The following is a 25808-nucleotide window of genomic DNA, read 5'->3' on the forward strand; positions in this document are numbered from 1 at the left end:
TCCCTCTATTTGTGACACATTGAACTTGACTCGAGTAAGCTGTGACTGACACTTAAATCAATGTCATTTCATCATGGTACTACACAGAGAGCCGATACATAATTATTTCCCCCTTTGCAACAGAGAAAACTCCATTCTGATTGGCTGGTAGATATATCAGGACACCTCCAACATAGATTAATAATAGTTCTAAGAGGTGTGACAGGTACTCTGAGAGCCTACATTTCAGTTTAATGTGTATACTTAAGTATACCTGGCTGAAAAATGTTGGTAGTGAACATTTCGTAGACTCATACAACATAAAGGTTGTGTAAAAAACAGTAAAAATATGTAAGAACCATAATATTTTGCCAAAAGCATTTGCTAATGCAAATCGTTGCGAACTGTGTGAACCTAACTGCACACACACGCAACAGCCTCTTCCTCGCTCTTTATCCATCCATCCATCTCTCTGCCTCTCTGTCTGTCTTTCCTGCTCTGTAAGCACAGCTCAGACTTACTGCTTGCCAGTTGCATAATAAATACAGCCTGCTTGGTTCACATGGGATCACAAGCCTCTGCATTAGCATTCCTTACACATGCACACAAACACACAAATACACAAACATGGCTGACAGCAGTGACATCACCAGGCTTGTCGACCTAAACACACTCAGCTTTTATACACAGAGCCACAGACAAACGCCTTGATGCTTTCACTTGCCTGTCTTCATCTGATCTGTAGATTCCCTACTGACTCTTCTACTGTACAAAAGACGTATACTTACCAGACAAACTTTTTGAGTTTGGAGTCAGAATGTTCTAATTAACTAATTCCATATATATTAACGTGTTGTGTTAATTTACTGTTCAATTAAAACTATAAATGGCCCAATAATTAACTGTATAAACACTGATGCTAAATATAACAGCAGCATTTTTTCTGCAACTTAAATCTTTATTGTTGATAAATGAATAATGTAAAAAAATCTTTAAATGTCTTTAAAACTACTTGTTTTGTTCAGAAAACAAAATGAAAGATAGACAAGTAGCAATTTCAGATTTGAAAAGCTTCCACCACCAAAGCTTGGTATTTTACTCAGAGTTAATTGTACTCATTTTCTGCATTTCCACTGATGCCTACACCTCTTTCTGAACAAAAAGTAGTCAAACAAAAACAAAAAAGGGATAAATTAGGATTTAGAGCAGAACAAGCATTCATACCAACACTGAGCACGAGACAGTTTTCTAAATTTATGGTGCACTGAATGCAGTTCAATCGATGTACTGAATAGGGCTGAACAGTAGGAAAATATATATCATGATCACTCTGCTTTCACATTTGCCATCATTCGATGTACTGGTGAATATAATAACACTCTGTGCAGGGTTTATATGTTCTCCCTGTGCCTACGAGGATAGTCCGACTTCCTCCCGCTGTCTTAGTGAATCTGAATTCCCCACATTGGCATGAATGTGAGTGTACATGGCCTCTTTTTTTGAAAACCCTGTGACTGATTAGTGATCCGTCCAGGTGTACCCTGCCTATGACCTAATGTCAGCTGGAAGTGGCAATCAGGGTCACAGGGTTCATGTCCATGGGAGATTAATAATGTTGGTAATTTGATATATTGGATTAATCGTGCAGCCTTTGCTCAGAAAGTATTCAGGCTCCATACGCAGGCCAAATTGACAGTCACATAACTTTTGTCCACGTTTGAGCTGTCCATTCTCGCTCCTTCCTCCTTGGATCTGGGATGGATGTGAAGGGAGACGGGAGGAGAGGAGGGGACGTGCTGGCAAACACCAATGAGGCCTAATTAGAGAGATTAGAAGTGGAGGGAGTGACTCACAGTACAATAGCAACTCTGACCTAACTGCTAATGTTCTCCACCCAGCCCATTTAATCCAATTCACATCCATTATCTTTAGCCTCTTTGTGCTCACTCCCCCTCCATCCTGTCACTTACTGCTGAGTGTCATCCTTTGTTTTTTTCCTTACATCCTCGAATGAGGAGGAGAATCAGTGCAGATGTGACAAAGGATGGTGAAAGATCTAGACTTTCACTCACATATCATCAAATTCATGTCTTTATCAAGGGCAAACCAATCAATGAGATTTAATAATATAAGCAAGAAGTTCAGTTTCAAGAGTGAGGGTTGTTAATTTAAAGGCTGGCATTCCTGCTGTACACAGTCTTCAGGGGCTCTATTCATTTAGTTTTATTTACTGTTTTCTTGTGACACAAGCTTGATGAGCAGGATCAGGTAAATGTGGTTTTTATAGATCACTTTTATATGCAGTACAGCAATGATGCTGCTGAAACAGGACATGAAAGAGTGACTGAATTGGGATGTGTATTGTTTTTGGAAATATGACTTACAGTATGATATGTGGTCTCTAGAAGTGTTTGATTAACTCTTTCCCATGGTCTAGTCAGACAAAAATCCAAAACAAAAATACTGTGATAGCATCAAATTCAGAGATACGCATAATGTCCTTGCCCTATTATTAATTAATTCTGTTGGGAAAGAAAGCAGAAGTACTGCTGTGTGTCAGCCAGGCTACAACCTGCAAATGACACGAGCAGCAGAAGATATGAAATGCTGATTCATTTTCCTACCTAAGTGCAGCACTTTATGTTTCCTTAACTAGTTCCAAATACTGTTAATCCTGAATTTAAAATGATTATTATTACTATTATGATCAAAATGTTATATGATTAGGATGTGAAGGTTCATTTTGGCCTTTTGTAAGTACAATGATAAAATACTGCAATCACAAAATAACCATTTGGTGTCTTGACAAAGATATAGAACTGTTTTACTTGTTTGTTTGTCTTCACCAGGATAACAATCTTAAGAGGACAACAAAACCATGATTTGGGTCTTCTTTTCCTTTTACACACTAGTTCACGAAAGCTAATGTTTGCTAATATGTTTTGAAATAATGACACTCTGAGTCTTTTTGAAAAGATTAATTATATATAATACCATTAATAGACTTAAAAATATATTTTTGGTCTCACAATATATCAGCAAATGAAAAACATGTGAAACACTGCTAATTCATAGACATAAAATATATACAAAGGTATTTTGCATATACATTATCTAAAATATTTAATTGCTTATATTGCGTATAAGAGTGTTCAGGGTGAAGCCTCGATATGACACTAACTCTCACTCTCTCTTAGGTGAAGGTCTTTTTATAGAAGGGAAAGTGAGTATCAGCAGTCACCAGCCAGCCTCATCATCAATAGCTCAGACTAGCTTCAGTCCCACATCAGAGAGGGCCCTTTCAAAGTGCTCGGTAGCACCAGGCTGCTCAGGCAGGCGGCGGAGGCAGGCTGAGGTTGGGTCAACCTGATAAGCATTCAAACTCACTCCCTGGCTGAGCTGGGAGTCCAGAGTCTGGAGTGCAGAGAACGTCATTCCTTTGATTTGCTGCAATAGCCCAACTCTATCTGCGATAGAAGCTCAAATCCAGTCCACATACAATCAAATAGATGATTTCACGGACAACTCTGCGAGTGCAAAGTACATGCACTCTGAGGCACGCACAAATCCAAAAACACTTTTAACGTTTTAAAAATGAAGCCTAACTCTGGAGTATCTGTCACACTTTTAAAGCCCACAATCATCAGAACGGATGAGCGTTTCAACCAAGACTCATAAAAATAAAGACACAATCGGGGCCCACACAGCTTAAAGATGACATTTGTGTGTTTCAGTTGATAAGCATGTCAAATGCTCCAGATGGCTTATGCTGGGGTAGCTCAGGATTAGGGAAAAATAGAAATGAAAAAAAGCACATCATCCTAGCAGCAGCAAAAAAGACACAGTGTCTATCGATGCCTGAAATCTGAAATTTGGAATTTCTCCTGCAGTTTGCACAACATGGGGGTAAAATCCTGGAACTTAATGCTCTGAATAAAATACACGAAAGGACCTCCAACTGCCATGAATGACATTAAAAAAAAGGAATGAAAAAAGGTCCAGGACAGAGGGATGTTCTTGCCTTAAATGTAGGAGAAGGTTGTCAAAAGGTCAATTTCTATGTATTTCTCAGAGCAGCCAGCAATTCATGCTGATCATAACCTGACTATCCACAGCAACTCATTGCATTACTCTGTGTTTGGTTACATCCCTGTAGTACATGTCTCAAAATTAGTCATCAACTCTGCAATAAACACTTCACACAATAAACAATGCAATCATGTGCCTCTGAGAGGTACACTGGATGTAAGTTTGCATGCCTTCTGCTGATGATTGGGATGGTGATGAGGATGAGGATGAAACGCTGATAGGATCAATCTTGACTGCGTGTCTCTGCAGCTCAGAAATGAGTCTCATAAAACATTTAACTGCTATTATCACAATTACCACTGTACCTACTGTAGGAACAATGACTTTTTCTGGCCGAGGAGTGGATGGAGGGGGCTTTAACAGAGGAAAATAATTTGGTAGCCATGGCAACTGGAGTGATGACAAATGACCCCACCCACCCGTTCCCTCTTTGACTGTTTCACATTTTTCACATTTGTGTTAAAATGTTTTCATAGTAACACAATGTGACAACCATTGGTACATAGGGTGAAGGCTGTAGCCGTACAGATACAGTACCCTGATTTTATACATGAGTTATTCATAGAATTTCACCTTCTTGTTGCATATACTCTTGTATAATGCAGCGCAACCTTTCCAGTAACTGAAAAAACTATGACATGCATCTCCAAATGATTTTCGAAACATAAAAGTGTTGGAAAATGATCCCAGCTAATAAAGAGAATGTTTTATTTGTTCCTATAGCCACCACACTACATCATTTCATAAGGATGTGATGATAAAAAAGGTGATCCATTTACATTTGTCATGTCAGGCAATGTTGCCATCAATGAGCAGGAACAGGACTGTTGCATCAATGTGATAAAGCATCTAAATCGTGTTTGGTAATTACTGGATTAGCTAAACACAAACTATAAAAAGTTTCTCAAGAAATATTCTACAGTGCCCATGAAATACGGTAAATAGATTTTGTGAGACAAAATTTAGATAGGAGAGTTTAATATCAAAATCACAAATCATACATCATACATAGATGGTCTCCAGAAAATGCAGCCTGCTGATTGGCAATTAATTAACATATCTAGCACCTACGTATGACAGATTACAATTTCCAATTGTCCAACACATTAGTCCGACAGATACCTCAAAACCGGACTTTTGAAATGCAACACTGTCAAATCAGTCTGTAGTATACATACTGAAGATGGGTCATTGCTAGAATGAATAAAGGATATTGCACCAACTTTTAGAAAAGAGGCAGGTTATAGCAATTTATGATAACTATGAAGCACTTTATCGATTGTGATACAGATATAGATGTATATTATAGATGTCGATATATTTCTACAAGCGTATTTTCTCTGTAGAGTGGAGCAATGTATTGTCTTGCCAGATAATAAAGCTGTGGTTTGGTCTCCATGCTGCAAAGTTCAAAGTCTTGTTTTATCATCCTCCTGCCAGCACAAGTGGCAAGAGGAAACATGACGATATTGTGTTACCAGCCATCTGCAGTGCAGCTTAAAACACTTAGCCTGCAACCCAAAACGCCAGTGTGTGTGCATCCCTACCTTTATTCTGCAGTCTCTTCTGAGTAGAACATGTAATGCATCATCTTCACCCACCTACCATACAGCTTAAAACAAGGTGGGATCAAAGCCTGACACAGATCATAATGGACAAACTGTGTATCACTCCCAACAGGGCTATTGGACTCAATGTGAGAGTCAGGCAGCAATACCAAAAAGGATGTAAGAAAACCCCATCTAGATGAGAACATGCACTCACTGCTAATTTCCACCCCCTAAAAGTTGAAACAAAGTGAGGAGGCGTGTGAAAAGGGGGCCCGTGGCAAGGACAGGGAAATATGTGACTGTGAAGAGCCTGCGAGCAAGGCAAAATGTGTGTTTGTGTGTTTTAAAAAGTGTGAGTGTGTGTGCTAATTTTGGCTAATAGGCCTGGGAATGATGTTGCTGGTTAAAACAGGGCCTCCTGGTTTAACGGTAATTAGATTTTGCTTTTGGTTGGCTCGCCTGTCAACATCATGTCACTGCAGCGGTCTTTGGAGTGACGCTGCCTGAGAGGCTTTTTTCACTGGCCACAGCCCAAAACAGGGCTGCAGGCATGACACACAACCAGGGTGAGGAGAAGGGAAAAACTAAAAAGCAAGTGATGCTGGTGGAAGATGAAGGGGAAAAACATAAGCTATAAGCTAGTCTAATCTATCTATCTATCTATCTATCTATCTGTCTCTAATCAAATCTACTCTTATGTGATTTTAAGGTCTAATTTTCCTTTCAGGACAGTGCACTCTACACATTGACAAGCAGTCTGCAATATATCCAACAAAGGTCTCTCCTCAGAGGAGACTAATGTCATTGTGTGAGCGATGCAGAATTAGCAGGAGTGATTATAGTGAACTTTCAATGAAATCCCTGGTGTGATTACACATTTAGTTACATTGCTGTGGTTCTAGGAAATACACAAACCCATAAAGACAGTTCAGTATCATTAGAAAGAAAGCCAAACAGAAGACAGAACTGCAGGGACAGTCCTTCAGGACATTGTCCACCTGCCACTCCCTGATATCTGTAGAGATTACACTCGGTGGACAGCCCTCCCTCTGTGGGTGATGGTGCATCCTGACAGGTAGACATCTGACAACAAAAATACTGCAGAGTCTAGCAGCTGCTCCTTCTTCCATCCTGCTATTGTGGTATGTGGTGGAAATAGCCTAGTTCAGGAAGTATGCTTTCTTTAATGAGTCTCATGCTGATTAATGCCGTTATTTTTTTGCCATTCCTACAGGCTTTTCCTTCTAACCATCCATTCATCCATCTGCTGGCTCCTGTTTGGAGGTGTTTGCACAGCACTCTTTAGTTATTGAAATACTGCATGTGATTGTGGATATACATACAGTATATACATATAGTGTATCTGAGTGTGTGTGTGTATATATAGATAGGTCATGGATAAAATGAAACATGTTACCTGATTGGCAAGAGACAGGACACAAACCATGGTCTCCTGTGTCTAAGTCAGGTTGTATCGCACAGAAAAGTGATGTCAGGGTATACTAAGCATACTTCTAATTTGCTCCAGCAAGGTAAGAGCTTCAGCCGACACAGGAAAACTGGTTGTGTGATGTTGTGGAAAGTCAAATGGTGCTGGCTTTCTGATAACAATTATGTGTACAGTACTTTGTTTTACCTCACCTTTTAATCATCGATGCATATTCATATAGTATCCACTTCTGTTTTAGGATCACAGCAAATCTACAGGCTAACATTCTGTTAGGAGCACACACTCTTTCTGTCGCTCATTGAAATGATAAGTATTATGAACTAAAAAAAAAAAAGCAAAACATGAACATTGATGCCCTGTTGTGGAAGCAAACCCAAATGGCTCCAACAGATAATTCCTCATCCAAACACTGTCCATTCGCATTTGGCAGAGGAGCAGACCTGTCATGATTCTCCTGACATCATTACAGGCCACGATGTTCATGGCGACAACAGACAAAAAGCAGGCTAAACTCTGGTCTGGACACTTTCTCCTGAATGTTTAGTGTTCGTCAGTTGGTTTGCATTAAATTAGTTTCAAATGTTTTAAATATACACTATACTACAATATGATACTGAAATACAGTATCAACTGTGGACGGACCCAGAGTCAACATCTTCAAAAGAGTATTGCACCAACTACCCCTACATTACCCATAGTGCAACTTGATCACTGATTCCGGTGGGTTTTGATAATAGTGGGTGATGTAGCCTCTAGCCTCAAGTAGAGATGAGGAACGGGCTCTAAAGGTCTGAAAAGCTCACTTCTTTCTAACTCCAAACCCCAAGGGTTTTTTTCATTTCCAAACTTGTAGTCTTCAGACATGACCGACACTGACATCACTTATCAGATTTTGCACAACTGTCTGTGTAGCCACAAAAGCTTTATCCAACTTCTTCACATATGAAACACCAAACACCTCTAAATAGACTTTGAAATTGGTAGAGATCCACTTTTAGATCCCCTTTGACTTTTTTTGGCCAATATTGTCCCTACAAATGCATTTTTTTACACAGCAAAGTGGCTGTTTGCCATGTTTTGCACGTAGTTTTTGAGGAGAGAAAGGTTTACACACACAATGCACAGGAAGTGGGAGTGTCAGTTTCTTTCATTTATTTATCTATATTTATATTAACTTTGGCCCTCTGCCCCATCGTGGGGCTATCTGGACATGGGTGTAAAATGGATAAAGAAGAAGAAATGGAGTTAGCGTTAAAACAATTAATAAAATAGTCAGTTTATTGTCATTTCTCAATCTGGTTTGATGTTTAAATGCTGTTTTTTCTATATTTCCTGCTGAATCCCTTTTGGTCCTCGAACTGTTGGTAAAAGTCAGAAAGCTGACTGCTGCTATCTCTTTAGCCGTTGGTACCTTGTGATTGGCATTGCTCGTTGTTTTTTGAAATTCTATAGTCTAAACAATGAAGTGATTAAAAACGAAAACAAGCATTGATTGCAGCTCTGAATATAGGTTTAAAACATGCATTGAATTAGCAGCAAAGCTGTTTCCTTGCCTCTGGTGCACGCACACCGAATTACTTTGCTGTCCTACTCTCTCTCTCTTAGCCTGGTACCTAGAAAGTACCTCAAGAGCGTCAGGCTTGGCTGGTTTCCATTCGATTTCCCCTGCGGGTCATCCATCGGCCTGGGGACGTGGCGAGCTGGAGCGCCCAGCCCCGAGGTGATTAACGGAAGAAAGATGGCTGCAGTTCGCAGCGTAAATCCAAAGGCGTTTCAGGTGGAACACGGGTGCTTGTCTAGCAGTGAGGAATGGGGGAAGACTTCAAGCAATCCAGCTCTGAAAACCTCTCTCCCTCTCTGTCCTTACTCCACTTTCAGCAAATGTCTCAAAACAGAGGAGAGTCGCAACAAAAAGGGGGGAAGTGAAGATGGGGAGAGGAAGTTAAAAAGAAGGATTTTTTTTAAGACAAAATAGAAAGTAATGCACAATTGAAAGCTAAATTCAAGCTAAAGAGTGACAGAGGCAGAGAGAGCTAGAGTGGAAACCTATGCACCCTGGGGTGATATTAGTGAACCCCATCTGTTGAACATCTGGCGCGAGGAGCCAAATGCCAAGTGGCCTGCTCAGGAAATCTTAAATTTAGCAGCCATGCACTCACAGAGGGCACAATAAGCATCAGTCCTGTTGAGACTGATGATAAAAACTAGATAAACCCTCCATTCATCATCCACTTAACATGTTCTCCTAACCAATAAAATGAGAGAATATGTCTAGATCTGCAATTAATGGTTATGTAATTATCTATTGATTATTTTAAATCGGTCAATTAGGTCACCTTTACAGTGTTAAATGTGCTAACAAATACCAATCTCAAGCTCAGCCCAACGTGAGCTCCTGAAGGTTAGTCTGACTGTCAAATAGTCAATTACTAATGATATAAAACAGAATTTCTATTATTGTACGGTCAAAAGTACAGTAGCGTAAGGCCACTATGTATGCAGTTTTTCAAATTTCAGATTGTGGTTCCAGCCAGTGGTGGAATCAACAAAGACAGACAGCAATGAATGATTCCCCCAAACGGCTGTAAAACAAAAACAAAATGTACTCAAGTGATGGGTGTCCTGGGTACAACTTTACAGTACAAGGTCACAACTCCTGTCTCTCACAATGTCTATTTGAGACTCATGATATCTCTTGATAGAGATGTTGATACCTCCATTGCTTAATTCATGAATATGTTTGGTTCACAATTCAGCTGGACTCGTCAATCACCACTCAGACATAACTGGACTGTTGCATTAGATGATTTATCTGCAAGAATCAGTCAAAGTCAGACGGAAGGTTTGTCTTGCACAAGCCAGTTAATTTGACTTAACAGTATAATAGCTCCTCTTCATCAATTGTTCACTGGCAGCAGTCACAGACAATTATTTTGTTCCAGTAAAGCACATTAAATGATCAAATTGCCCAAAGCAGTATTTTTGGTCAATTATTATAACCTGAACTCTATGATTTATTTTTTCTCCACGAATTGGATTACCCGTCAGAGTCTACTGTTTCTGTCCATATGTATCTGGGGGAAGGACAGGTGGAAGTGATTACAGGGAGCGAGAGGTCCTTGATAACTGGAGTGTGACTGTGTTATAGGAAAAGTCAAAGTTGCTATTGGAACTTCAAACCTGTTCATTACGACAACCATGGCGTGTCCATTTAACTGACAGGGTTCATGCCTGACTTCACCCCAGCTGTCTGGCTCGCTCTGGAGCTGTTCTCCTTCGTCACAAACTCAACTCCTCTCTCACTTCTCTTTGCAATTGCATGTTTAGTTCAGTGTCGAACGGCCAGTTTTTATGACCCAGGTTAGAAGTGTGGCTAGGTGGCAATGAAGATATGAAATGGCCATGAAATGTGTTAGAGACCGCCTGTGAAGATCCTCACTCATCCAGTGTCATGATATCTCCAAGTGCTTTACAAAGGCAACTGGACTTGCTTCGATGTTTTGTCTCTCATCCAAGAAGCTTCTTACAGACGTGTATTTGTGTTCCACAAAGGAAAAACTCTTTCATCTTGTGCACCAACAAGGTTACAGCTTTCAGTTAGTCAGTGACACATCTCAACATGTGCATTCTAGATGCATTGCCTCAAAATTTTAACGGGCACTGGTTCCTGGATAATGAGTCCTAATGACTTTGATACTCTCCTGGTTTTTTACTCAGTGCGGCACTGAGATTTTTGAGTATTTTCTTCACCACCACTAGCAAAAATCCAAAACAAACTTTGGGCCTCAACTTCTATCCAACTAACATTTTTTTTTTCTTAACAATGAACATAACAGCCTAACAGAGCTGCTAGTGATGATGTTTCTGGCAGAATGCCAGAGACATCTTCAGTTAAAGATATACTCAGATATACACTGTTTGATTTTGTTACAATGCATACAGGGTGTATCAATAAGTTATTTTAGGTGGTTATTATATTATATATCATAATTTATGTGCAAAGATGCTCACAGTTAATACAAACCCAACAATAAACTATTTTATACATGTGTTTTGCTTTTGTTTTTTTGTTTTACTTGCATGTTTAAACCCTTTTCTATACTCAGTCTTTTCCAACTTCATAAACTTCATCCTACTTCATAAAGCCACAGTAGCTAAAAAACTGAAGAACAGTTTACCCAGTAAGACACATAAAGCCCATGGATCACTGTAAGACTGAGCCCCGGACTTGAAAAATAAGCAGATTTCTTCGATTTTGAAAATTGTATGCTCCGCAAGCATGCCCTGTCAGCAACCTCAGAACCAATCTTCGTTTTGCCTCTAGGGGCAACGGCCATTGTTTTGGGGCTTACAGTGTAGCCAACAGCTATCCAGGTGAAGACTTCCTCTTCCGTGCAACTTGACTTTCAAAAGTGACAACAACTTGACATTTTGGCTCATCTGTAGGCTATAAACACATGTCTGCATATGAATGCAAATGCATTTTTGAAAAACAAGATCATACAAAGCTAAATCATCGTCAGACAATAGCTGATGAGACTGCAATTTGGCCAAAATATTCCACCTCTTTTTCTTCCACACGGACTGTTTACAAGAATGCAACCAAATTTCACTCAAACATGACTGGCCAATACTACTCGGACTAAAAACACATTACAAACAGGAACCAGAATGCTTCTGATATCAAAATATATATAACTTGCCCACAGACCCTGCAGTCATGGAGATAGAGAAGTTTATAGAGATTAGCCTGTCAGTGATTCACCTTTTCACATTTCCATGCTAATTTGTACGTGCTAATAAAGGTAAGTAATTTAAATACGAAAATGAACCAAGTTGTAGTATGGCAAAATCCTCCACCATCTCAGATGGGGCAAAGTTGGCTTGGAGATTGAGAGACAAACACATAACATGAAGTAAAAGAAGACAGCTCAAAGAGGACAGAGTAGCAAAGAGCAAAAGAGCTTAAAGCACAACAGAGATGTAAGATAGAGAGAGGGAGAGGTCACTAGAGATTAAGAAAGGAGAGGGCATTGCTGCTTAAACCACCTCCCACTGGAACAAAGACAAATTGGGCTATGCTCGCTATGCCCCCCAAGTCCCTATCTCTCTCCAAGGAGGAAGCCAGCATCTCCCAAGCATTAAAGTGGAAAAACCAACGCCAGTGCAAGAATTTAATGAGGAGGGCTCTGCACTGTTCTCCGCTCAGTGTGTGACACAACTCTTCTTGGCATGTACTGATTTTCTCTCTTTCTCTCTTCTTTATACACTGCCTTTATTTCCACTGCCTACACCAGAGAAATGGAGTGGATATCCAGGCTTGAAACCAGCCCAGGCCCACTCAGTCCTCAGTGTTAGGATGCAGGAATACCACACTTTCCCTCAGCACTGAGGGAGAGTGTTACACACTTTATCAACCCTGTATGCACCAATCATGTTAAACACCATAAAGGTCACGAGTCCACCGTACACAGGGAGAAGTATGAATATTCAGTTACTGTTGGGCTGCTATTTTAAGTCATTTAAAGTACTAATATTTAATAATATTTGGGGAATTGGGAAGTGCACTATTATGCTAATGGTGTTTTAACACGCTGACTGAAAATATAATATAAACTATTTGACAGCAAATATCTTAAATGTGCACTTTAAATATTGAACTTACATTTTAGTAAAAATATATTTCACAGTAGTGCATTTATCAAAGGTACACTATATTTCAATTTTAAATTGAGTGTTGTAAAACACACTTTTGAGTATTTTATGACAGCAACAAATTCATTTACTTTCAATCTGTATAAGTTTATTGTACATATGTGCACTGTCATAACAATAGCATTTTAATGAACTTGAAAACAAAGTATTTACATTATTTGACAATTTAAATATTGAACTTAAAAACTACTTACTGCAATATAGTTATTAAAAGTATGTGTTATTAAAATATTTTATTTATTTTTATTTATCTATTCTTTAAAATACGTACACATGTATATAAATGCACTGGAAACACACTTTGCAATATTTAAATATACTTAAAGGATGCTATGTATTTTTTCAGTTGGGTGGAAAGAGCATGAAGTCACCATTGGGTGCAGTGCAATATTTATTCATTTGCCTGGGTGCAGTTACTCTTATTCAATTAGAAACTTACAGCAAAAAAATAACTCAAGAAGTGGGATCCATGAGAGCTTGCAGTCAAGGGGAGGAGGGCAGTCTGTGGCAAACGTAGAAGTTGATGGATGAACATTACCAACACTGGTCTGACTGAGTGGTAAACAAGCCTTTTGAATTAATGCTTGGTGATAATCCATAGTAAGCACTCTTGGGGCCACAGCTGAGCTATGTAAGCAAAAACACATTCTGCTTTTTCTACCTTTCTACACCAAGACCTAATTTTCAATAGGAAGAAAAAGCTTCCGTTATGAGGACATTTTACACAATAATTCCAGGTTTACCCAAGTTATCAAAATGAAGACATAAAATACTAGTACTACTACTAGTAGCACACATCAGTAGATCATAGTAATGCGCTAAAAGAGCAGCGAATGTGATCACCATTAAAAAATATTAGACAATGGTAAAAGATATTTTGTGTTAAATATCAATATTAAGATAATTTTTGCTAACATTAGCCACCACATCCTACAGCTGACATTTGTTAATTAGCATTATAACAAAATGGAATGTGATTCATTTTGCAGGCATTAGGCGATGTGCCAAATACATTCCAAAGATGTACCGGAGAGTGGAGCTGGATGAATGCTGAGGGAGGAACAAAAGTCCAATTCATCCTATCTGGAATATGACGGAAGGAACCAAATTTAATGGTACCCCAACAATGTCAAGTAATTTCAATCTCAACAACAAATGTCAACCTTTTCATCAAAATCCATCTTCTTTCCAATCCATCCGTTTCAATTATTTCAGTCTGGACCAAAGTGGTCAATTGAGTGACTGACTTTTGAATCCCGAGAGTCATGCTGTTAACGTGGATATAACGGAATGATCAACACTGAAGCAGCAGAGGCAGCTCACTGGCATCAGTTCAATGGATCCCACCTGTCTGGTAAACACTCACATCTTTCAAACTTCACACGGTTTGTAACTGTAGCTTTGAGTTAAAAAATTGTAGTCTCTAAGCTCAAGCTGAGACCCGCTCAGTGTCAATTGATCAATTTTCTTGATGAAGTAATTTAGTGAGAAATGAATAATGTGTAAATTGGTGATAAGGTTTCAAAATTTGTGATCTCCTGTATTTATTTAAAATTTGTGTGCCCATCTGATTGCTTGTGATGCTGTTTTACTGCACTCTGTTCTAGCAGCCAGATCTCAGCAATTAACCCACTGAGTAAAAGATGATTATCACTGATGGGAATGATGGCCAAAACTACAAAATAAGATCCAGGCTGTAAATTGCCAGAGTTTGGTTTCCTCTCAGTATCTGTGTCCAAGCCAATGCTGGCCGTTTGTCTTCATAAAAAGATAACATCATATTTATTTCTTCATTAGCACCCAAGGAGGAGATTTTAAAAGGTGTCCTTATGTGTCCTCAACACTTTGCATCTTGATGCCGACTTTGAGATTCATCCTGAATTCTAATTTTCATCACTTAATTTATTAAAGACTTTTACTGCAAATGCTACTTAGTGAATACTTAACAACTGTAAAATAACATTGTGTTTGCGTGTGTGTGCGTGCATGTGTGTGTGTGTGTGTGTGTGTGTACATACATTTTTCCATTCTTTCGAGAAATGGGATTTAACTTTATGGCCATCAGTTTGGGCTGTGTTGAGAATAATAATCTGTGGTTACAGAAGCATATTAATGTGACCAGAGAAGGGAGAAACCCAGGGGGTCCGTAACAAGAATCAAATGCTGCTGTATGAAGGAAGAAAGAAACAAAGAAAACAAAGACTGAAGGAAGGGGAAGACTAGGAAGTCTGCAACTAAATTTGGGGAAAAGTAGGAAAAAACAATACAAAACAGAAAAAATACAGAAATAATGGATACATGAGGGAACAGAAAGAGGGACAAAAGGGAAAGGGAGAGGAAAAGAACGAAGAAACAGGGAGAACCAAAGAAAATTGAAGCCCTAACCCACGAAATGAAGACCGAATAAGTGAAAAACAAAATGTGGGTAAGGGAAGAAAAGAATAAAGAGGTGCGGTGCCAAGAGTAAGAGCAAAAGAACAATTAAAAAAAAAAAAACTATGTGGGAAAAATGAATAAATGACCAGTGAGTAAAAACAGTAGAATAAATGAAGAAATAAGTGAGGTAAGTAGCCAAGAAGAGGAAAATGAAGTGAGTGAAAAGCTCATTGAACTGTTATGTAAAAAAACATGAGGACGGTTGTCTAACTGACACACCAAACATCATAGTACGATGATGACATTTCTTTCACCTTTCTCAGGGAGAAAGCAGCTGCTTCCATTCCTCTGTCAGCAGGGATGACTGATGGAAGTCGAGTGAAGTGCATTCCACCATTCAAAATGAGAAAGCGTTCTGGGAAATGGCAGGAACACCCATCTACACCTTTCAGCCGGTGTATCGGAGAGCTGTCACAGCTCCAGAGTGAATGGCCACCTATCGAGCCTGACAAAAGAACACAAAGTGTCTGAAAGTCCTGACATGTGCCAAGGTGGTGGCGGAAGGGGGAGGAGGGCCTGTGGCCAAAAGAACCACCACCTGGCAAACGTCAGCCACCTCTCTGTCAAGAATATCCCGTCAAATTGCATCTTCCAGCTTCCAAAACGACTGGCGGTCTCACAAGTTTCAATCTAGGGGGCAGGTGGAGTGCGAACTCTCTCTTTGGCTTTCATCGTGTCCACTTGTTTTCCCATCTCATCGCCTTCTCCCCTCACCTCCCAGTGTTTGTTTAGTGTCGCTGTCAGTTAGGCTTGTCAGCCTCCATGCCGGCCGACAGCCTGTCAGTCTAAGCTCCTTTTAACGCTCAGCAGCCCTGCACAGTGACACAGAAGCTCCCCTGGCATCGCGCTTAGCAAAATGAAAAAAAAGGGCTTGGCTGCGTACACCTCTCCAGTCTCATCAGCATCTCGTGCTGTTGTTATGTCTTTCTCTTTTCTCTTTGTTTTTCCCCTCTCTCTGTTTCTGCCTGCACGCAACCATGGCCTGCCAGGGTATCTTGCAGCATTTATTGGTTTACCAAGAGGGAATAGAGACAAAAGAGAGGAGAGGTGCACAGGCTTTCTTTGCCAGAAGAATATTCAACTAATCTTTTGCTCTGTGGCTGTTGCCTGTAGGGCTGAGTAACGGCTATTTTTTTTAATACTAGTGCCAGTATGGTACTAGAGTTTTGCTACCACAACCAAACCTGTACTGCTTTTGATTTCTGACTTTAAAAAACTTGAACGTATTATATTTTTTTTTATAAAAAAAAATGTTCCAGCCTGAAAACCCACTGGTCAACACGAAGCGACAGATAAACAAAGGTAGCAGCCAACTGGTGAACATAGTGGAACCTTCAGGAGCTAAAGACACAAGTCTCTTTCTCAGGAGATGGTGGAGACCAAAACAGAGCTAAAGAAAATGTACTACCGGACTTACAGTGTATGGAAACACAACTTCACATTGACAATAATGTTGCTCTGTGACGGCTGGATGTGAAAAAAAAAAAACATGTTTGTTTGCCAAACCATTAAATGTTACGTCAAATGTTATGTTGTTTTGCTGTGGCTTTACTCTGCCCCCAAGTAGAAAAAAACTCCAAAACCTTGAAGAAAAAAGCCAAATTTCTCAGCAATTATTTATGTAAACAATAGTTTATGTGGTCGTACAAAAACTAAAAATGATTTGAAGCAACTTTGTGATCAGAGAATTGAAGACAGTCACATTTCTAGTGTTTGGTACTTTTCAGCGCTTGATGCTTCGAACACATTTTGGTGGAGACAAATAGCATTGAGGTTTAATACCCAACCCAGCTAAGATTCAAGATTCAAGATTCTTTATTGTCATTGAGCATGACATGTCAATGAAATTTTCATTGCAACCCCCATGTTAGAAACAGATAATAAGAAAGATAAGAAAGATTAGAAAGAATAAAATTAAGATAACTACAATAAGCTAAGAGAAACATCAAACTCACTGGTTGGTAGAAATCCTTCACAGAGCAGAGCAGTGTGTTCTGCTGTTGTTTTTCTCTACGACAGAGCAACTGGAGCTATAGTGGAAAGACCCGGTCTCAAAGTATGTTTGATGGTCAATCTACAGTCGACTTTTTTCGAAGAATATTAGTCCGATGTATGAATGAAATGCTGGCATCACGTGCATGATGGTGATAATGGCAGAGGGGAGCTGAACATATGGCAGCTAACACGAAACTCTGCCCGAAGCAAACAGAATGAACAGTGTGAGAAACATGAAGAGAGATGGGACGAGGGGGTCAATGATGCTTTTGGAAAGCAGCTCTCACAGGCCTGAATGAGCTCAAATTCTGAAGGCACCTTCCAGAAAATGGAAGGGGAACAACCCCTCCTCTTCTCCAAATAATCCAGCAGTGGACTTGATTAAAACAATGAAGTGGAACAATGGAGAGGGAGAGAAAGGAGAAAAAACTGGTTGAAGATCGTGCCTTATTTTCAGCAGCCCATTAAGTCTGAGAGCAACGGTGCCCGGCAAGAGAAGAAGACCAGACTGATCCATCCTTCCCAGTATTCACCATTTTCCAGCTGCACTGTGGGGCCACAAGCTTATGAAATGCAAAGACAAAAAAACTGATGAGAAGCAGATTAAAAAGCTAACAGGCACGCTCAGCTGAGCAGAAACGCTGATCGAAAAACAAAATAAGACAATGCTCTCTGCTTGGCTCCTCTCTCCCTGTTCTTGAGATATCATTAATGCCTCAACACTTAATATCATCATTACTAGTGTTATCTGTATCAGACCTATTTATCTTTAGTTTCTCCCTTTGTGTAACAAAAAAGCATCATTTCCTGCTAAAAAATCAATAGCACAATAGAAGTGATGTTTTCTTTTATCACCTTTTATCTGCCTCCTGATCTCTCCCTCTCTCTCTCTCTCAAGCAACTACCTCCTAATGACAAGGCGACAGATACCAAAGCAGCATCCTACATGGATAAGTACCTGACGCCACCCCTCCCACCAGCCCCGCATCTCACATACACACACAAACATGACACAGTATCTTTTAATCAATCTATGAAGGAAGGCTGGGGTAGCGTTGACAGGCCCCGTGCTGACTGATAAAGTGACCCGTGTGCCGACGAGCAACCATTTTACTGGCCACAGTGGAGGCCAGATAATAGCTCGGTGAGCACTGAGATGATGATGATAATGTTTGCGACCGAGGGCCACGAAGCATATCCAATCCCATCACTAAATGTCAACCTTCCCCCTGTATTGCCGCAACAAAAAGGCTGAGAGAAAAGGTTGGTGACACGGAGGTCTGCTTTGAATGGTTAACAAACCGACTCGTCTCGTTTGTCTGTGGATTTAAAAGAAGCAGAAAAGATGCACGTGTGTGCGCATGCACACTCTAACAGCAGAGAAAACGAGGTGACTAAAAAAACAGAGGAGGAAAGAGACAGAGATGGATGGAATGAGGGGTGTGTGTGTTTGTGGGGGTGAAAAGATGTGCTAGCTCAGGCACTTGTTGTGAGATTACAATGACTGTTCTGTTTTTCCTTCCAGCCAGGAGCGACGGGGCCCATTCATTTTTCGCAGCGGAAAGCGACAGATTGAAGGCCAAACATCTCTTTCTTTCCCTGTCTCTTCTGTCTTCTTCCCTTTCTTTCTTTCTCCCTCTCTCTCGTGTGTTTGGTTAACCCAGGGCTGAAGTGCACCGCAGTGACAGGGGCGTGATGCCTCAACGCTGACACCGCACGCCACAGACGGAGAAGGAAAAGTGATGCCCTGTGTCAGCTAGCGGACGCCCCGTCGTGATGTCAAAAGAAACATACACACAAAAAAAACAACAGATGTTTGCGAGGCTGCAAACCGGCCATTATGTGGGCGACTGGGGGCGTGTTGGCAGCGGTCAGGTCACTCACAACAGACACAACAGCACATCACAAACTTCCTGCATTACCGACGGCACTTGGCTGAATCATCACGCTTGTTGCCTTGCAGTGGGGTATGACATTATTAAGGTGGACTCCACAGTAAACAATGCACTGTACTCTTGGAAAGCTCAAAGCGCTCACCCACGCTCTCCCAACAATCCAGGTTGGAGCTGGGGCTGTTATTGCGGGCGTCACAGTTTCCCAGCTGAGGAACTCAAAGCCAAGCACTTCAAAAATGAGCGCTACGCTTCAGGAAATCAGCAGTCAAATACAAAGCGCACATACATGAAGTGAAATTAATCACTGGCGTCTTTCTCAGATGGCTTCACTTTGCCTTGAGCTTTTTTCAACATGCGTGGCAGGTAAAGGGAGTCAGAATCTTTACCACATTTCACTCAGGTTGGTCGAGTTAACAAGGCAGATAAAATGGAATTGGAATAAGATGGAAGACTACGTGCATACATTCATCACAAAGACAGGAAACGGCACATATAAGGCAAAAAAGAGACAAGGCTTTACACACACTGCGTACACTACTGAACGAGCACCGCGATAGACGAAATGTGAATCTGATCATAACCACTGTCCGTTTATCATGCTCACGCCCCTCACTCTGAAGACATTCAGTGAACAGAGCTGAAGAAACACCATTTCAGAGGTCTCCAACTTAGGATGTTTGGTCTAATATTATTTCCATTTATTTTTTCTTTATTGATTTGTGAATGCAATGTTATGTGATCTTATTTATAAATGGGAATCTTCTTTTTAATTTCTCTAATTTTTCAGAATTCTAATGTGGTCATTTCTGTCATTTTCTAACACAAACTGATTTGTGTTGAGACAGGTTGAAATAACTGCAAACCACTGGCATTTTTTTTTCTGTTGTCTTTGTTTTGAGAAAAAAATAGGACTCAGTGACATAAACATGTTCAATAATTGAAAAATACAAGGACTAAAATTTTTCACAGACTGCAAAATGAATCAACATACATGTGAAAAATGATTGTATTTGAATGCATGGATTTCAGTCTTTCAACACTCTGTGTGAATCTTTTCAGAATCATCTTCACTTGACATTAAACTAAACCAGAAATGCTAAAAAACTAATTCTTGGGGTGCCTCTCTCTCTCTCTCGTTCTTTTTTTTTTTTTTTTTTAGCTGATTATACATCATCGGCCACCAAATCAATCCACATTTGCATGTGGCCCACAGGTGACATATTTTTTATGGAAAGTCGATCTTGCCTTTCCCTGTGCTTTTCCAACCCAATTTCCTGGTTAAGAGCCTTATTAATAGAAAAGAAGAGTGGGCTGGAGGTAAGGAGAGCAGCACTGAGAGCCTGCAGATGATGATACCCAGCAGGAGAGAAGCACACTCATCTCTGTTTCTACATCATCTACCAGCCGTTAACATGAACAAGCCACCTTGGGCTCACTCGAAGCCAGTATCATGACAGCATGCGGTCGAGTCGAGGGAAGAGAGAGGAGTGAAAGAGGAGAAGGAGAAAGAGAGAGAGATTATCAGTGTTCGACATCCTGGCCCATGGATTTGGCCTCTGGTGACAATACTTCCCCAGAAATGTGTTACGATGCTATGGCATCACAAATTGGCAGTTGAACATCCATCTATCCATCATGTGTCCTATTCGTAGCTTATATTTCATTAAAGAAGATTTTCACCAACCAAAAAAGATGTTTTTAGATTTTTCTATTGATTTGTTTTCTTTCGAAAGACGGTGACACACAGCTGATTTCCACATGTGTCATTTAGCTGTGCAAGAAGCCCCGACCTCCCTTTCCCATTTCCTCTCATGACCGGCAGTGGTTTCTTTTATTTCATTTCTTATGTATCTTTAATCTGCACAGTTAAAGATTTTTAATTCGTTTTCAACTTTTATAAAAGCGTCACACATTATTTTTGGATGTGTTATGTTTCCTTTCTCAATAAACAAACTGAAAACAGTTTACCCACTGATGAGCCTATTATCAATTAGTAACTGCTGCATCTTTACTAAAATGTATGAAAACATTTTTGAATCCTCTTTTATATAATAATAATAATTCATTAATATTTAGTCTGTGAAAACTAAGTGGCTTAATTTTCAATAGTATAAATGATCCACATTTTTCCATGGATCTCACATATAAATACTTTTTCAACCTGTGGGACAAACTATTCTTTGAATCAGTCCAGCAGTACCATCCATCTCTCGCAGCAGCTCTCTTTCACATCTCGGCTCACTTTAATTTCTCTCCAAATTTGTGATCAATGGAATGTCAGATGGAAAACACACACCACAAAAACCAGCAATGTCTGACAGGAGCCCCAATTCCAAAATGAAATGCCAGTCTATAAACCCTACCAGTATGTTAACACTGGTATGGATTAGTTAAAGCATTAAGTGAGTTTATTTGTCAGCAGTGTTATCTTTTGATCTCTGACTCTCTCTTATTCTGTATGTGTTTCATGACCTCTTTTAAAACTCTGAAGAAATGTAAGAGCTAATCTAGGCAAGGTAAAACGTAGGCTCATACTCTCCGACTGACTGGCTCTGTGATAATGTGTCATATCTGTAGACAGCTACAGGGCTCCAACACAAGCTCTGTGAATGTTAACGCGAGTGGCTCCTCTCTCTTTACATTTACATGAAGAAAGACTAAATGAAGCCAGTGTTGTTCACACTGCTGTTACACACTGATTTGAGAGCATAGCTAGGTAATATATCAACATACTATTAAAATCTGCACATGACATAATACTTAGTGTCAGGGATTCCCTGTTAACATAATGTGAAGGGTTCCATTTTAAATTTGTCATTTAGTCATTATATTAGGTGAATTACATTTCTGAGCGTATCTGACTGAAACAGTGAATCCCTCTCTATCACTCTACATCTATATTCCAGACACATCATTCTCTTTTACGTATTTAAAGTAAATATGTTCTGAAAGTGCCATTAGTCATACCTACAATGAAGTCCTGTGATACAGATATACAAGTATTTGGGTGGAAATATTGGAATATTAACCACTGTCCGCATTGTCCAACCTCTGTTGGATATTGTCTAATTCTACTATTGGATGACAAAGATGCTCCCAGATGGAGTTCCTTTGTAAAATGTGATCACATATGAATATATCTATATGTATTTTAAGGGGCTGGTGATGGTGAATAAGAGAAGAACTCCAGAATTTAACACATGAGGCTCAGGGGCAGCCAGTGACAGTGTCTAGGAGACATTTCTAGGATCCTCCACAGCTGGAGGAATGTTGTGTGTATGTCAGTGTTGTCAAGGTCAAATTTGATTATTTATTTCCCAGTTTGATACAAGAGATTTCTCCTCCATACCCTGAGAGTAAAAGCAACAGAGATGGCGTTGGCTCTCAGGGTTTAAACGCTGGAGGCTTTGGACCTCACAAACCAGGGTCCAGAGCTCAGGGGTCTTTGATTTAGCGATAATTGTAACCGAGGGTTCCCCTTGCAAAATGAAATGGAAAGTAGATCAGTTCTATTAAACAACAGCTGTAGATTAGCTCAGTTCTAGAAATCAGCCATATAGGACAGTCTTTGTTCCCCAAGTAGCCTGTGTTACAGAGCACTGTGGCTATCTAGAGTCAGATCTTATTATTTGTGGATCCCCTCTAAGGGGTCTTCATGACAACCCCAAAAACAGACATGAGGTCTGCTTTCCCCTCAGCAAAAATTTGAGCCTCAACTGCAATTTCTGGGTTGTGTGCCTGAGTGTGTGAAGTGGCTTCACAGCCCTGCTGTCTCCCTTCAGGCAGTGAGATAACGGCTTTGGCGTACACGCCGCTGGCTGACAAGGCATCACATCTTCCTCGTTTTATCTACCCATCTGACCCAGCTAGCAAAATACCCTGCCCACTGGTCCTTCAATGGCTTTCCAGCCCAGAGTATCTCCTCTCCCAGTTTATTTGCTACTTAAAATGTTTAAAAGAATAAAAAGAATAAGGGGAAAATGTGGAACTGGAGAGCCAAAGAGGGCACAAAGTAGGGTAAAATCCGCTCCTGTGAAAACGTTGTACTTTGAATGGGTCTGAAGGGATTCAGTGAGGTCACTCAGTTGCATAAAATCCTTTCACTAACTGCTTTTTGCGTCTCCGGCAGTTTACAGACGACATGCCGGTGCGGAAGCGCGTCAAGCCGGTAGGCACGAAATATTCCCAGCCAGTGACCCGTTACAGGATATTCAACGAGGGCATTTGACTTTATGCTGTAAGCCTATTTGAGACGCGCTTCGTCCTGTCAATGCCACAATGATAAGCACATTCCTTCACAGACAGGAGTACCAAAAAAAAAGCCCAGTGTTTGACTTGTAGGGATACGAAACTTACCAGGATGACACTCGGCCCAGAGGAGCACGAATGCTGGGAGAATGAGAGAGAAAATCCACCAGCAGCAACAACAGGATTGCAGTAGCCTCCACATGGTAGTAATATGCACGTCGACATGCAAACAATAAGCAGCAACAACTGTTGAGTTTCTCCCTTTTGCGGGCAAATCAGCGACGCCCTCGCTGCGTAAAAAGCAGCGCCAGAGACGCAGCGCAGACGGAGACTGGACACGGTGGAGGTGGAGGGTGGAGAATTTTGTATAGGTCCGGTTAAGAGTCTTTCCGACCAAAAATATCCCCGATATTGCCGGTTTTGAGCATAACACTCGGATACTGCTGGTTGTGGATGAGCGTGTCAATGAAGCGAGGGACAGGCGGGTTAGGGGGACTAGCGGCGATGGTCCACACAGCGCGTCGTCGCTCCTGTGGCTGCGGCGGTGGAGGCAGCGCTCGGGTACTCAGAGAGGGGAGAGTCGGTGTCGGTGGCGGTGATGCTGATGGTGGAGAGGCGCTGGACGCTTTCCATTCCTCCGTCCGTCCAGGAAGTAGCGTGTGAGCCCAAGTCTGGCAGAGACTTTAAAACAGTCTTTAGAGGAGAGAGAGAGAGAGGATGGAGAGAGAGACACAGAGAGAGAGAGAGAGAGAGAGAGGTCATTCTTCTGGATCCTAGCGCCGGCGACAGAACTCACAATCAGCTCAGTGTAATAGCGTGCACATGCCCCATAATAATAGGTAATAATAGATCTGTGCTCTCAAGGGGGTCCTCGAGCTTTTTGTTCATATTAATGACCCCAAAATAGATCCACGTTGGTCTAAGCACCCCCGTTTCACTCTTACATTAGATTGTGTCCTAGATGGAGCCATGTCTGGAAGGACTGTGTGTAGTTTTTACACATCAGTTTATGGTGTAGCAGATTCCACTAAGCAACACTGTGTTAATGCATCTCTGTCACTATGAAGGCCAGCAGAGACTGAAGAAAATGTGATGAAATGTAGTCTGCTCAGATGGTTGTGCACACAATGAGTACTGACGATTTTCATGTGAACAGCTGAGTCCAACACTGTCCTCCTCTAAGCATGTATGAAAAAGCACATTAAAAAGCATTATCCCCATCGTCGTTGAAACAACCTTAGGTCTCCCCCCTCCGCCTTCCAGAGCGACTGCTCAGAAAAGCCAGAAACACTTTTTGCGTCCGACTTGTACGAACTAGATCTGCTGGAGCGTTAGGAAGGTCATGTCTGTGTCAAAGCTGCTGCTTAGCTGGGATGTTTTGCTGTGGACAGTCCACAGGCTGATGAATCTGCAGCTCCCACCTTTTGGTAAATCTTTGTCACATACAGTATGTGTTGTCAAATGCAGTGTCGGACACTAATTAAGGAAAATAGAAATTCAAAGGTAAAGCATTGTAGCGATGTATAAAATGTTTATATGTCACAATTGCAGGCAAACTATACAATCAAATGTTGTACCTGCTCAAACCTGCAGGCTGGCTTAGAGCCAGTGCAAATTGTTGAGGGTGATGTGTTAGTAGAAGCCAGGGACAGACAGAGGTTCACCATCCTGATGACCTGAAGAGAGAAGCTTTTTCTTTGTCTCTCTGTGTTTGTGACTGTGTTTGACTTGTGACTACATGATTTGCCCAAAATGCCAGGGTTGCTTTTTTCCACTGAAACATCAGACATGCAGCTCACAGTGTAGTGTTGCTCTATTTCTATTTACTGCCAGGGGTTGTACACTTGCAGTAATGACCAAACACTACGAGGACCATCAGCAGTGTCAGACTTGTAATCAACTGTAAGAGAAGTCTGACTCAAACTCACCTGTAATTACACTTTTCAGGGTTCATCCAGGGTTCATCCATGTACAGAAATCAATGTCTGCCTGAAATGTAGGTAATCGTGTTAAAACATTTGCTTTTTTTTTCTTCAATAGTCAATAAACTCTCAACTCTGATCTAAAACAACTGGTGCAGTGACGTTCAAGTAGAGTATTATGGGCTCAGTTTGGGCATTTAGTCTGTGCCAGCAGCCTGGCAGAGGAGTTCTGCTCTGTGGCTCATAAACAGAGGCAGGACAAGAGGGCATTAGAACAGGGCCAAATCCCAAGGCCCTGCAAGACTACTGGCCATGGCTGTTATCAGCTGCCAATCAAAGTCTAGTCTGTCATTAAGTAAGCTGAAAGTGTGTGTAGTAACCCTTTCACACTGGACAAAAATCCCATCAACATTCAGTGAGAAAGGGCACAATCTGCATTCATTCAGTCAAATGGCTGTGCAGCAGTCATGGGTGTTTATCTGCTCAGTGTCCGCTCGCCAGTGATGGTAACATGACAGCCAGGTGAACA

The 25808-nt window shown here is 40.8% G+C and overlaps 1 protein-coding gene across 1 annotated transcript in view; it reads right to left on the bottom strand.

Annotated features, from left to right (window-relative positions):
- ptprga (protein tyrosine phosphatase receptor type Ga) overlaps positions 1-23559 on the bottom strand; it is a 390193-nt gene extending 366634 nt beyond the window's left edge. The window contains exon 1 of the mRNA XM_041954744.1: positions 23466-23559. Within this exon, the coding sequence (XP_041810678.1) occupies positions 23466-23559 (94 nt within the window). The remainder of the gene's footprint in view (positions 1-23465) is intronic.
- Positions 23560-25808: the final 2249 nt, after the last annotated feature.

This window comes from Chelmon rostratus, chromosome 2 (assembly GCF_017976325.1).
Source record: "Chelmon rostratus isolate fCheRos1 chromosome 2, fCheRos1.pri, whole genome shotgun sequence".
NCBI lineage: Eukaryota > Metazoa > Chordata > Actinopteri > Chaetodontiformes > Chaetodontidae > Chelmon > Chelmon rostratus.